This window comes from Lynx canadensis, chromosome B1, assembly GCF_007474595.2.
Source record: "Lynx canadensis isolate LIC74 chromosome B1, mLynCan4.pri.v2, whole genome shotgun sequence".
NCBI lineage: Eukaryota > Metazoa > Chordata > Mammalia > Carnivora > Felidae > Lynx > Lynx canadensis.
This window is the reverse complement of record NC_044306.2, coordinates 14,097,855-14,111,512: the sequence shown is the minus strand read 5'-3', so window position 1 is coordinate 14,111,512 and position 13,658 is coordinate 14,097,855. Positions and strand designations below refer to the sequence as shown.

The 13,658-nt window shown below is 45.6% G+C and overlaps 1 protein-coding gene across 1 annotated transcript in view; it reads right to left on the bottom strand.

The window, feature by feature from the left end:
- Positions 1-364: 364 nt before the first annotated feature.
- The window catches only part of WWC2 (WW and C2 domain containing 2), a 187,862-nt gene continuing 174,568 nt past the window's right edge, over positions 365-13,658 (bottom strand). Inside the window, exons 17-18 of the mRNA XM_030314445.1 lie at positions 3,466-3,593; positions 365-1,176 (exon numbers count right to left, since the gene is read on the bottom strand). Of these exons, the coding sequence (XP_030170305.1) occupies positions 1,110-1,176; positions 3,466-3,593 (195 nt within the window). The 3' untranslated portion in view covers positions 365-1,109. The remainder of the gene's footprint in view (positions 1,177-3,465; positions 3,594-13,658) is intronic.

Here is a 13,658-nt window from a genome sequence, read left to right as displayed (position 1 = left end):
GATCATCTAGAATTGTTTTCTTAACCAACCGCCTTGGCTGATATTTCAAGTTAATAATGTCCCCAGGCACACTCTTCTCTTGGCCTCCTCCCCACAAATTACAGATAGGATCCCCTAAACACGAGAGCTGCCAAATAGTTTCTAGTAAATGTTAGAAATCTGTTTAATAAAGTTTAAAAAAAAAATTTTTTTTTTTGGCAACTTTGATCCAATCGGGACTCCCAGGTTCACCAGATGCGTGCTGACGCGCTTCCCTCCGCATCGCCCGCGCGCTCTGGGCTTAGAGCGCCGGCCACCACGGCGCCGTGCGGGGCACCAGCCTCACGCCCAGGACGCGGCGTCAAGGGCGCAGGCTGGGCACGGCCCTCGGAGCACGTACGCGGGCCCGGGCTGCGTCCGAGGCGGCAGGTGCTCGCCGAGGAGGTGACTTGTGTGTGTAGGGTCCCCGGCTCTCCCCCTTCCTCTCCCCGCTCAGGAGGTGACCCATCAAAAGGCCTTCCCCGCGGCCAGGAGCACTGCTCCGGCGGTGTGTTTTCTTTAGACTCAAAGAAAAGGACAAAAAGGAAGTTGTTTTAAGGAAACGAGGGGCTCTGACACAGGTGGCGGACCGGAGCGCAGACACCTGTTTCAGGTGGAGCTGGAACCGTACTCACGTTTGAGCTCAAACTCAAAGAGCTGCCCCTTGGTACAAAAATACCGCCCGGCCGGCTGCCATCCTCAGTCTGCTCGTGGGACAACCAAGGAAAAGCAAAAATCACCTTCTGCTAAACCGAGCCATTTCTCAACAGCTGGGCCACTGGGATATGCACGGGGCACGGCCTCCGTTCCACTTTTATAAACTGCAGCCCGTTGGCAAAACGCAGGTACTGGACGTTCGTGTACCAGATCAGCCCGTTTTGGTTATCGGATTTCTTTTCTTTTTTAAACATATAAGAATTACATTCAAGATACTTTACAAATTAACATGTTGAAAATCTGCTGTGAAATAAAAGCTCTTTAAGAGTTGATAGTTACATTACAAAAAGAACCCCCCGAAGCAAAACAAACGTTCAGTCTTGTACCCTCCCTTAGAATGAACAGGAGACAACGTAATGTCTTCAGGGATGTGATCACACATCATCGGCTGGCAGGGACGGAATGCTTATCTTCGCTCGGGTGAAGTAGGCAATCTTCTCCCTAGAGTCAGGGGTGAGAAATAAATGGACTTCAGTAGGAAGCTGAAAACACTCTGTGGCCATGGAAAAAAGTCCCAAGAGCTCTGCCAGCCTGGAGAGGGGATCTGTTCCTTAGGCAGAACCCCATAAGGTCAAGATCGTCTTTGCCTGTTACGACAGGATGTAACGCGGGAGAAGGGTAGTTCTGGCTTACGGTAAATCACCTACAGACAAAGGCAGTACGTTCCCTCCTGGATTTCCAGTGTGAGACAGTTTTTAAACCATCAGCGGGTCAGTTAGGAGTGCTTCTGAACTAGGCAGTCAAGGATGCAGGAAGTCCAAAGTCCCAGGGAACTTCTCAGGGCCTCGTAGAGAAGTATGTGATATCGGGAAAGTCCTTTAAAATCAGTACCGTGCTAAGGAAAGGGTGGAGTGATGTCGCGACTCCAAATGAAGGGGAAAGAAAGAGCGTGACTGTGGTAAAGGCAGGTCTGTCCTGCGCCCCGAAACAGCGCTGAGGAGAAACAGCCCGAAAGGGAGAAGCTGAGAAAATAGGGCAGGATGGTTTTCAGAGGTTAGGAGAATACTGAAAAAAAAAAAAAACCAAAAACCAAAAAACAATAAATAAGGTTTTGGGATTGTATAGTTACGAAAGATAGGAGCGATCTATCCACTTTGGTACATAATGTTCATGTCGTACAGAGTACCCCGTCAACGCATATTTACTGAGGATGTGTTACATTATGTGGGGCACGATGGCAGCCATGAAGAAGAACAAAGCAAAAAAAGAAGAAAAAAAAAAAGGAAGAAAAGAAAGAATACAGCACTGGCCTTCCTTTGGGAAACTACGGGTCTGTCTACATGGTGGAGGAAGTGTGGGGTCAAAGAAGTAGGCACTGAGGTGGAAAAGCTCAAAAGACTAAGGAAAAGGAAGAGAAGAAAGGGGGAATGACAGAACTGTGGAAACTGGAATGAGTTATTTTTGTGGTATTGCATCCTTTAGACTTGTTTGATTCCAGAAGAGATAAAAGCAAAACTTAAAAAAAAGGCAACTGAGGGGCCTCTGGCTGACTCAGTTGGTAGAGTGAGTGACTCTTAATCTTGGGGTTGTATGTTCGAGCCTCACGCTGGGTGTAGAGATTACTTAAAAAAAAAACAACAAAAAACAACCCTTGGAGCGCCTGGGTGGCTCAGTCGGCTAAGAATTCATTGGCTTTTTTTTTTTTTTTTAATTTTTAAATGTTTACTTATTTTTGAGAAAGAGACACAGAACACGCGCAGGGGAGGGGCAGAGAGAGAGGGAGACACAGAATCCGAAGCAGCTTCCAGACTCTGAGCTGTCAGCACAGAGCCTGATGCGGGGCTCGAACCCACGGACCGCCAGATCATGACCTGAGCCGAAGTCGGCCGCTCAAGCGACTGAGCCACCCAGGCGCCTCCCCACGCGTCTGGCTCTTGTGGTTTCTCCTCTTGATCCCGGCTCTGTTTGGGATTCTCTCTCTCCTTCTCTCTCTCTCTGCCCTCCCACACTTGCTCTTTATCTCAAACATAAACAAAACAAAACAAAAAAACTCTTAAAAAATAAAAATACAAAGTAAAAATAAAAAAAAGGCAAGTAAGCCTGATCATGACGTCACTGAAAGCCTTAAGGTGAAACCACAAACTGAACACTCCCCGCTAATGGATTTCTTTGGCTCAGGCGGGGTTTACATACCAGAGTCAGTTGCCAATGTTAACATTTGAGGTATTTCACGTAGGACTCCTATTTCCAACTTCCCTTGACAAATCAGACGGCTGGGGAACACGGGGCCCCTGATTGCAGGTGAAACCAGGACTGTCCCCCCCCCCACTCCTCCCCCCCCCCCACCATGCTTGGGGCAGGTATCCGGCTCTCCCACCCAGGCCTGTGCCCCAGGCTCTCCGCGTGTATCCCCCCCAACCCCCCGCAAGCCCAGCACAGCCTGGGGGGCCGGGGTGAGGGGCATCCACGCCCACGGGTTGGGGGGGGGGGACGTCTGTTGAGTGAGTGAACAACACAAGACCCAAAGATATATACCTCTTCGTATTTTGCGTCAAGATTTCTCAGCGGGATGTGCCAACTGCTTCTAAGCGCCGGGGACACCCTGGGTTCTTGGGGAGCCAGGCTTTAATCGGGTCAGGACCGCTGTCGTGGGGGCGGGGGGTGTAACCTCACGAAGGAGCAAATGGAAGCACATCCGGTCCACCCGCTGTCACTGCTGACGTGAGCTCCCGCCGAACCGAGACCACGCGGAGGACAGTCCGGGAGCACCGGCGGGCCCGGGCCGCTTACCTGAAGGACTGCACCTGGCGCGGCACCTTCCGGCTCTGCTCGCGCAGCCGGCACACGTCCTTGGACACTTGCCGCATCAATTTCTCCGCGTTCAAGTCCTGCTTCTGCTCTTCTTTGGACTGTTCGGCCTGGCAAAGGAAATAAAAACACCCCCCCCCCCCCACGGGACGCTAATTAGAAAGTCCCGGAGACAGGGTGTAAGGCTTGAGGGCTTGGGCGCTGAGCCGGGAGGGCAGCCTCCGCAGCGACAGTCCCGCGCGGCTCCCCCTGCAGGTGTGGCGCGGCCGCCGCTGGGGACGAGTTTACTGCAACGCATTTGAAAGATCTTACTACACGGGTAATATGTGATCGTTTTATTGCATCTGGAAAGCCTAAGAGCCCTCAGAAAAGAAATGAAGGCGGGGTGCCTGGGTGGCTCGAGCCTGGGACTTCCACTCGGCGTCATGATCTCACGGTTTATGAGTTCGAGCCCCGGTTCTGGCTCTGTGCTGATAGCTCGGAGCCTGGAGCCTGCCGCGGATCCTCTGTCTCCCTCTCCCCCTCCCCCTCCCCTGGTGGCGCTCACTCTTTCAAAAATAAACAAACATTAAATGTTACATGTAAATAAATGTTAAATAATGTAAAAAAAAAAAATTAAAGTAGACAAAAGACCTGAACGGACACCTCACCAAAAAAGATACACAGATGGTAAATAAGCAGATGAAAAGATGCCCCGCGTCGCATGTCATTAGGGAAATGCAAATTGAAACAACAACCAGTTAAGGCCACATGCCTATTAGAATGGCCCAAATCCAAAACACTGACAGTTCACTGGCCACACCAAATCCTGGCAAATATGTGGTACAACAGGAGCTCGTGTTCACTGCTGGTGGGAACGCAAAATAGTACAGCCTCTTTGGAGACACTTTGGCATTGTTTTCAATTCTCCCCCCCCCCCAACTTTATCGAGATACCATTGACATATACTGTGGTTTAAGTTTAAGGTGCAGGTTGACGTTTTCTTACAAAGCTAAATAAACATGCTCTTGCCGTATGATCTAGGAGTCATACTTGTTGGTATTTACCCAAAGGAGTTGAAAAGTTGTGGACTCAGATGTTTATGGCATCTTCCTTTATAATCGCCAAAACTTGCGGGGGGAAGATGCCAGCTGGCTCAGTCTGTAGAGCGTGCATGCTTGATGTCAGGGTTGTAAGTTCAAGCCCCATGTTAAGATTACTTAGAAATGAAATCTCTCTCAAAGAATGTTTATTTACTTTTGAGAGAGTGCAGGTGCAGGAGGGGTAGAGAGGGAGACACAGAATCTGAAGCAGGCTCCAGGCTCTGAGCTGTCAGCACAGAGCCTGACACAGGGCTCGAACTCACAAACCATGAGATCATGACCTGCACTGAAGTCAGGCGCTCAACCGACTGAGTCACCCAGGCGCCCCTTAAAAATGAAATCTTAAAAAAAAATGTTGCCAAAACTTGGGTGCAGCCAAAATGTCCTCTAGTGAGTGACAGGCAGGTAAACTGTGGTGCTTGTAAACAATGGAATATTATCCACTGCTGGAAAGAAATGAGCTATAAGCCATGGAAACACACGGAAACACATGATATACTTACATGTATATCACTAAGTAAAAGAAGCTAATCTCGTATGTAAATTCTACTCCAAGAAACTGTTTTTAAAATGGCTAATATAAGAAAAAAGGTTTGGAAAGATGAATGAGATTGAAAGTGTATTTGCCAAATGTTAACAGGAGAGATTTCTTGGTTGCACTGCTCTAAGTTTTTTTTTCAAAGTTTATTTATTTTTGAGAGAGAGGGAGAGCACAAGTGGGGGAGGGGCAGAGAGAAAGACACACACACACACACACACACACACACACACACACACAGAATCCAAAGCAGGCTTCAGGCTCTGTGGGGCTTGAACTCACAGACCATGAGATCATGACCTGAGCCGAAGTTGGATGCTCAACAGACTGAGCCACCGAGGTGCCCCTGTCTGCTTTTTAATTGGGCTGTTCATTTTCTCACTGTTGAGTTTTAAGAGTTCTTTGTATATTTTGGATAACAGGGCTTTATCAGATGTGTCTTTTGCAGATATTTTCTCCCGCTCTGTGACTTGTCTTTTCTTTCTCTTGACACTTACACAGGGCAGAAATGTTTAATTTTAATGAAGTTCAACTTACCAATTCTTTCTTTCATGGGTCATGCTCTTGGTGTTGTATCTTAGGAGTCATTGCCATATCAGAGGTCATCTAGGTTTTCTCTTAAGTTGTTACCCTGCAGGACTTTTATCGTTTTGTGTTTTATATTTAGGCCTACAATTCATTTTTAGTTAACTTTTGCTAAGGGTGTAAGGTCTGTGTCTAGATTTTTTTTTTTTTTTTTTTTTTGCACGTGGATGTCCAGTTGTTTGACTTGTTGAAAAGACTCTCTTGTCCCGTTGTGTTGCTTTTGCTCCTCTGTCAAAGGTCAGTTGCCTGCATCCACATTTATGTGGACCTATTTCTGGGCTATTATGCTCCAGTTATCTGTTCTTTCATCAATATCACACTGTCTTGATTACTTTAGCTTTACAGGAAGTCCTGAAGTCGGGTAATGTCAGTCCCACAACCCTGCCTCCTTCAATATTGTGTTAGCTATCATGCGTCTTTTCTCTCTCCATGTAAACTTCAGAATCATTTTGTCTACATCCACAAAATAATTTGCTGGGATTTTGATTGGGATTGCAGTAAATCTATAGGTCAATTTGGGAAGACCATTTTGACAATATTAAGTCTTCCTAGTCATGAACATGAACTATCTCTCCATTTATTAGTTCTTTGATTTCATTCATCAGGTTTTGTATTTTTCCTCACTTAGGTCTTATACATATTTTGTTAGACACATAACTAAGTATTTCATTTTAGGGGGTGCTAATTGTATTGTTTTTAATTTCAAATTCCACTTGTTCATCACTAGCATACAGAAAAGCAATTGACTCCATTAACCTTGTATCCTGCAAACTTGCTATTGATTTCTTGTTTTCAATTTAATTGAGAACTACCTAATTTTTATTATTTTTCTTCTGATTGCTTTGGATTTAATCTACTCTTCTTTTTCTAGTTTCCTAAGGCAGAAGCTTAGATTATGGATTTTAAATCTTTCTTCTTTTCTAGTATATACATTGACTACTATAAATTTTCCTCTTTGCCGCATTGCACAAATTTTGATAAGTTGGCCTTTCATTTTCATTTAGTTGAAAATATGTTTTCTCTTGAGATTTCTTTTTCTGACCCATGTGTTATTTAAAAAGGTGTCGTAGGTCTCTAAGTACTTTGGGATTTTCCAGCTATTTTTCCGTTATTGATTTCTAGTTTTACTCCATTGTGGTCTGAGAGTAGACACTGTATGATTTGTATTCTTTTACATTTTTAAGTTATATTTTATGGCACAAAACGTGGTTTATCTTGATGAATGTTCCATGTGAGCTTGAGGAGAATGTGAATTCTGCTGTTGTTGGATGAAGTAGTCTATGGATGTCAGTTGTGTCTAGCTAATTAATGGTTGAGTTCAACTACATCCTTGATGGCTTTCTGCTGCTGGGATCTGTCCACTTCTGAAAAGGGGGAATTGAAGTCTCCAACAGTAAAAGTACTGGCTGTTTTGTCATTATACAACGACCTTCTTTATACCGGACACTTTTTATGCTCAGATGTCTGTCTCAGATTAATTTGGTTTTGATTAGTGTTAGCATGGCATATTTTTCTCTATGCCTTTACTTTTAGCCTCTATGTGTTTTATGTGTAAAATTGGTTTCTGGTAGACAACATGTAGTCGGGTCTTGTCCTTTGTTCAACGCTGACAATTTCTTTGAATTGGCAAATTCAGATCATCAATGTTTAAAGGGATTACTGATAGGGCTGGATTGATACCCGCCATATTTATTATTGTTTTCTAGTCACTGCCCTTGTTCTTTGTTTTTGCCTTCTACTCTTTTTCTGCCTTTTGTGGTTTTAATTGGGCAACTTGTATTATTCCATTTTCTCTCCTTTCTTAGCATGTCAATTGTACTTCTTTTTAAAACTTTTAAGTGGTTGTCTAATATTTTGTAATATGCAAAACACCACAGTACTTTATGGATAGTGCAAGTACCATATAATAATAAAATATTCCTAACATCTCCCTCTTGTCCCTCGTATCATTGGTGTCAGTCATTTCACTTATACGTAAGCATATATATGTGAAATACATTGTTGCTATTGTTATTCTGAACAAACTGTTATCTGTTAGGTCATTTAAGAATAAGAAAAATAAAAGTTTTAACTCTACAGTCACTAATTCCTTCCTCAGTGCTCTTCCTTTCTTTTACAGATCCAAGTTGCTGACCTACACTATTTTCCTAATCCCTGAAGGGCTTCTTTTAACATTTATTGCTAGGCAGGTCTCCTGACAACACATTTTCTCAATTTTCATTTGTCTGAGAAAGTATTTCTCCTTTAGTCCTGAAGGATAGTTTTGTTGGGTATAGGAATTCTCAGTTGGTGGTGTCCCCACCCCCCCACCTCAACACCTTAAATATTTCACCCCACTCTATTCTTGCTTGCATGGCTTCTGAGAAGTCGTATGTATAATTATTATCTTTGCTCTTATATAAGTTAAGTGTTCTTCCACTTTGGCCTCTTTCAAGATTTTTTTCCTGTATCTGTGATTTTCTGAGGTTTGAATGTTACATGCCTAGGTGCAGAGTTTCTTGCATCTAGCTGGCCTGGTGTTCTCTGAGCTTCCTGGGTCTGTAGTTTGGTGTCTGATATGAATTTAGAGAAATTCTCAACCATTCTTGCTTTAAATATTTCTCCTGTTTTTCTCTGTCTTCTGGTATTTCCATTGTGTGTGAGTTTTACCTTTTGTAATTGTCCCACAGGTCTCAGATACCCTCTTCCTTTTTTTCCCCGTCAGTCTTTTTTCTCTTTGATTTTCAGTTTTGAAAGTTTCTACTGACATCTCCTCAAGCTCAGAGTCTTTCCTCAGCCCATATCTAGTCTGCTAACAAGCCCATCACAGGTATTCTCCATTTCTTTGATAGTGTTTTTGATCTCCAGCATTTCATTTAGATTCTTTCTTAGAATTGCCTTTTTCTTTCAGCTTTTATTGACCATCTGTTCTCATATGTTGCCTACTTTTCCCATTAGAGCCCTTAGAGCCTTGATCACAGTTGTTTTAAGTTCCTGGTCTGATAATTCCAACATCCCTGCCATGTCTGAATCCAGTCAGTCTCTTGGTGGGCCTGTGTCCCCAAATGAGAACTTCACAAATGCTTGTCAGTCCCCCAACCCCCCCCTTAGGTGAGACAGGGTGGCTGGAGTGGGTATTTTCCTACCCCCAAGTTGGTCAGGCTCTCTTAAAAACCCTTGTAGGTTAGACTCTAGCTGCCCCCGAGGGTGGGTCTTGTTAGCAGAATGCTCCGGCCTACTTCAGAATGGTCGCTTTCCCCTCACGCTGCTGGAGGCACAGGTTTTCTTTTCTGATCCCGAGGACCTAGTAGAGATCCTAGATGGAAAATTCACAGAAGTGCGGGGTGGGGAGCTCCCCATGGCTGCCCCCTGGAGGTTTTAGGTCTTAGGCTTGTTGACCGGGAGCCTCCCGCAGTTCACCAATTCCAGTTCAGGCTCTCGGACCCCAGTACTGGCCCCCTTGGAGTTTCTGTTCTCGTGAATGGTCACTGTCTGTGCTGCCTGTCTCTCTAATTTGGGGGGGCAACGTTTTAACCTGTGACGTCATCTTCCTGGCAGATCTAAGAAGAGCTGTTGATTTTTCAGTTTGTTCAGCTTCTGTCCTTGTTGTTAGGGCAGAGTAGTGACTTCTAAGCTCCTAACAGGCCAGACCAGGAAATGGAAGTCCGTAACTTTTTAATAGTTTCGTAACATTGTATTTAATAGCTGGGGCGTAATTATTGAACTAACCTTCTAGAATCTCACGTTTCAATTATTTCCAGGCTGCAATGTTCATTCACCTGGGATTTAGCATTTAAACATCTAGATCAATGAACATGTGGTTAAATCAGATGTAGAGGGGACACAGCCATGTCCTGTGTATTCTGAAAACTATCCACAATAAGTACATCTGCGTGCGTGCGTGTGTGCGTGTGTGCGTGTGTGTGTGTGTGTGGTATGTTTTATACTACCCAACTATCTCGGGGAAAAATTAATCACAATTTTGTTTCAGTTATACTTAGAGCTTAAAAGTACATCAACTAAAAAGACAATTCCTTAGCTATATAAATCAACTGTGAAGTAGGAAATGAGGCTTAGGTATAAACGTGCTACTTACTACTCTTCCTACCTTCTTATTTGCAAATTACGGGGTTTATTCATCATGTGGACGCCGGCCTCCACCAAGGTCCGGACTCCCACTTGCAGGTAAAGCCAAGAGGCTGCCTGGTTGTTAATTTTGGTTTTGGCTCGTGGTTTGCCTTGGGGTCCGAGCTGTTTACATGGGCCCGTAAGCTTCCGAAGGGTAGGGACTGCATCTGTTTGACATGATTTATAGAGGTTCAAGTGCTCAGTAAAGATTTTGAAGCCAGTGGTTTGTTTTCGAAAACTGCCTATATTTGCAGAAGCTGCTCGTGATGTTGCGTTATACAGTGAACTGTATTATGTCAAGTGGCTGGAGACTTCACGTGACCTACGTACTCAGATGAGGGGAAATGTCATCTAGAAGCAGTCTTGTCAACGCGTACTTAACGCAAAACAGTAGTTGTCCGCACCTGACAGAAACAAAAATCTAATTCAAATTACTTTGTGTTCTGAGGGAGAGTGAGATCTAATAAATATGCGTGCTAATTTTTGGCATTTGTTTGGAAAGCTGCTTTAAGAAAAGGAAGTCTAAACAAAGTTTGGGGTGGTGATACAGAGTAACTTTCCTCTTCACTTTCCCTCCTACTTCTCGCCAGGCTGTTGGGGAAAGCAAGCCGGCCAAGCACGCGCTGGGAAGCTGCCTCGTGCTGGAGGGAACCCACGCCTTGCAGCTCTTATTTCAACAGAAACTGTCACTTTTCTCCTGGACAAGATGGGCTGTGACTTGGTTTATTCAAATTCGTGTCTTAAGCGCTTTTTGGCACATCTTACTAAGCATCGGCCATTTTCTCAGTGATACCCATGGGCAGCACAGGGACTAGAGATTCTTTTCGAGCCACCCTGCCCCTGCCTTACTTTCTCAAGTGGCTTCAGGGTGGGGACTTGTCTGGCCCCCTCAGTGCCAGAATCCCCAGTGGGAGATTCCACTGCACACAGTGGGGGCACAGCTAATGCAGTCTGAATGAATGCGTGTCAGTCTTTGGGGAAAACGGGTTTTTAGGTGACCATCTTTTAAAGATTAATAGGCCTCAGTAACTCTCAAAAGATTTAGAACCACCTTGGGTTTTTTCCAGTGGTTACTGCCAACACAGCTCTCCAGAAAGTCAGAAAATGGAAACTGATGCATTTAGATTCAAACAAACATCTGGACTTCTGTCATCTGATAGGTGTTCAAAAGGCAAATGGCAGAATGAACAAAACCATTTTTAACTCAAATAACAGAAAGGTGTCTAAAAGGCCTTCCAAGGAGAAAAACACAACAGGAAAAAGGACACTGGGCAGGAGCAGGCACCACACGGAATAAACACTAATGGCAAATCAACGCGTGTCACCAAAGTGCTACCATTCTCACCTACCACACTGTGAACAGTTACGGGACTGGAATCATGGGGACAGCAAGGCGGATGTCCCAACGCCTGAGCCTCCACGGGTGAGAGGACTGTGCTGCTACTGAGCCAGGAAGAAGCATCTGGAGTCACAACTGCCGTCCCGCCCCGCCCCGCCCCACCCCACCAAGGGGGTTTTGGGGTGGGGGAGAGGAGCGAGGGGCTGGGGAGACTCAGCTCATTTGGGAGCCCCCCACCCCCCGCCCCAGCACTGGTCAGCCTCTCTCGCCATGACCTCCCAAGTGCTGCGCTCCAGTGACAGAATATAAAACGTGGCCCTGCTTAGTGGAGGCCACTGGTCACGGTGGTAGCGGCCAGTTTGTTTGTAGCTTGGAGCAAAGTCTTACTAGAGGGAGATCACCTCAGGCCAGAAGTCAGCACTGGCATAAGGAAAGGGAAGGAAAAACCGCTTTGCTAAGGGCGCTAGCCTGCAGCCTGCAGTCTAAACTGACTGGACAATCCCACCACGGAGAACCTTCTGCGCTCGAAAAAGCCAAGTCCCCCTGTTACTAACTTGGGCAGTTATAACGTTTAGAAGGAGATAAACTGGTGTTGGCAAAAAGGGGATTGTAAGGGTCTGGGCTTCCCACACGCGCCCGCTGTTTCAGACACTGTCAAGGCCGGGAAGCAGAAGGACGAGGTCATCAGACGTGGCAGAGACAAGACCTTTGACCGTGGTTCACAGCCAAGCTCTCAGGACCGGCAAGTCTTCTACTAGGTATTTAAACTTTGGAAACACTAGTGAATCCAGAAAGATACAGGAATGCTCATTTGCACATTGTCCGTAACCGAAAATCTGGGAAACTGCCATTAGAATGACTAAATAATTATGACATAGCCACCAAGCGAATGCCTTAAAAATAATGAATTACAGCAGCATTTACTAGTATGGAAAGCTGTTCTTTTTTTTTTTTTTCTTTTAATGTTTATTTTTTTGAGAGAGAGCAGCACGGGGCAGAGAGAGAGGGAGCCCGAGGATTCGAAGCAGGCTCCACGCTGACAGCAGACAGCCAGATGCAGGGCTCAAACTCACGAACTGAGAGATCATGGCCTGAGCTGAAGCCCGATGCTTAACTAACTGAGCCACCCAGGTGCCCCGGGAAAGCTATTCTTTTTTAAATTTTATTTTAGAGAGAGGGCAAGTGCAAGCAGGGAAGAGGGGCAGAGAGAGGGAGAAAGAGAGTCTTAAGCAGGCTCCATGCTCAGCACGGAGCCCCATGCAGGGCTCGATCCCACGATCCTGGGACCAAGACACGAGCTGAAATCAAGAGTCTGACGGGCTTAACTGACTTGAGCCACCCAGGCGCCCCAGGAAAGCTGTTGTTTGTATAAGAATATAGAATTAAGTGGGGGGGGGAGAGAAAAACAAGTTTTGCAACAATTTGTCTTTATGACCCTATTTTTGTGTAACCTTTTCAACTAACCCTAGAGACTAACAAAGAGCCAGAGGCACAAATACCTGCGGGAATGAGGCTTCAAGGAGGGTTAACAGTTCTGTTACTATTTGACTTGTTATAATAAGCGTATGTTAATTTTTTTGAGAATCTTTTTAAATCTCAAACTGTTCTCAAAGTGTAAGCGTACTAACTCATTTAAAATTTGAAAGTAAAAATGCTGAGGCACTCTTAGGGAAGATGAGATTTTTGAAAATTTATTTATTCAGCAAGTGCGTATGAAGAATCAATCACACTCACACGGCTCTATGAGAAGCTACATGTCCAGCACAAGGGCATTCCTCGTCCCCTGCAGTTAGCGGCTGGCATCTGTCACCGCAAAGGATCCCTCTGCCGGATCTTTTTCACTGTCCCCCTTCCCCATTCCCTGATTTGGAGGATTCTGTTTAGGAAAGTGGCCTTTATTTGCCAAGCGGTAATTCTCTCTTGATTATCTTGCCATTGACGAGGCCGGGTAGCTGTCACTCGGTGCTTCGTGAGGTCCCAGAGAAGGAGCAGCTGACTCGGTAAAGAGAAGCCCCTGGCTTCTGCCGTGCTGCGGTCTCCACCACAGTGGTGAACTGCTGAGCAGACTGGAGAGTCTGCCCAGTTTTCCTAGTTCTTGGCAACTTACAACGTGAATAAACCAATCTTGAAATAGCCGACGGCTTATTGACTTAAGTAATGGGCAGATCTCGAGAGGCCAGACGAGGAAGGTACGTGCTGGCTATACTTAAGAAAACCTGGGCCAGGTTCCCCAGGATGTCTTTTATCGGCTCAGAATGAACAACGGGCTCCCCGGATCCCGTTGTGCCTCTGACTGCCTTCCGCAGGAATGGAAGCGCGGGGGCCTGTTCTGCTCTCTATGGAAGGGCCCTGGTGAGATGGTCTCTCTACGGAGCCTGACGTCTGCTGACTGTCAACTACCAGCGTGTTTGCGGTCGCTGGGAAATCACTGAGAAATTCGGCTTTGTTCTGTGCGGAGTTAAGACCGACCGTGGCACACGTTCCTTTCCCCGCTGTGCAAGAACACACTTCACTGAAAACTACA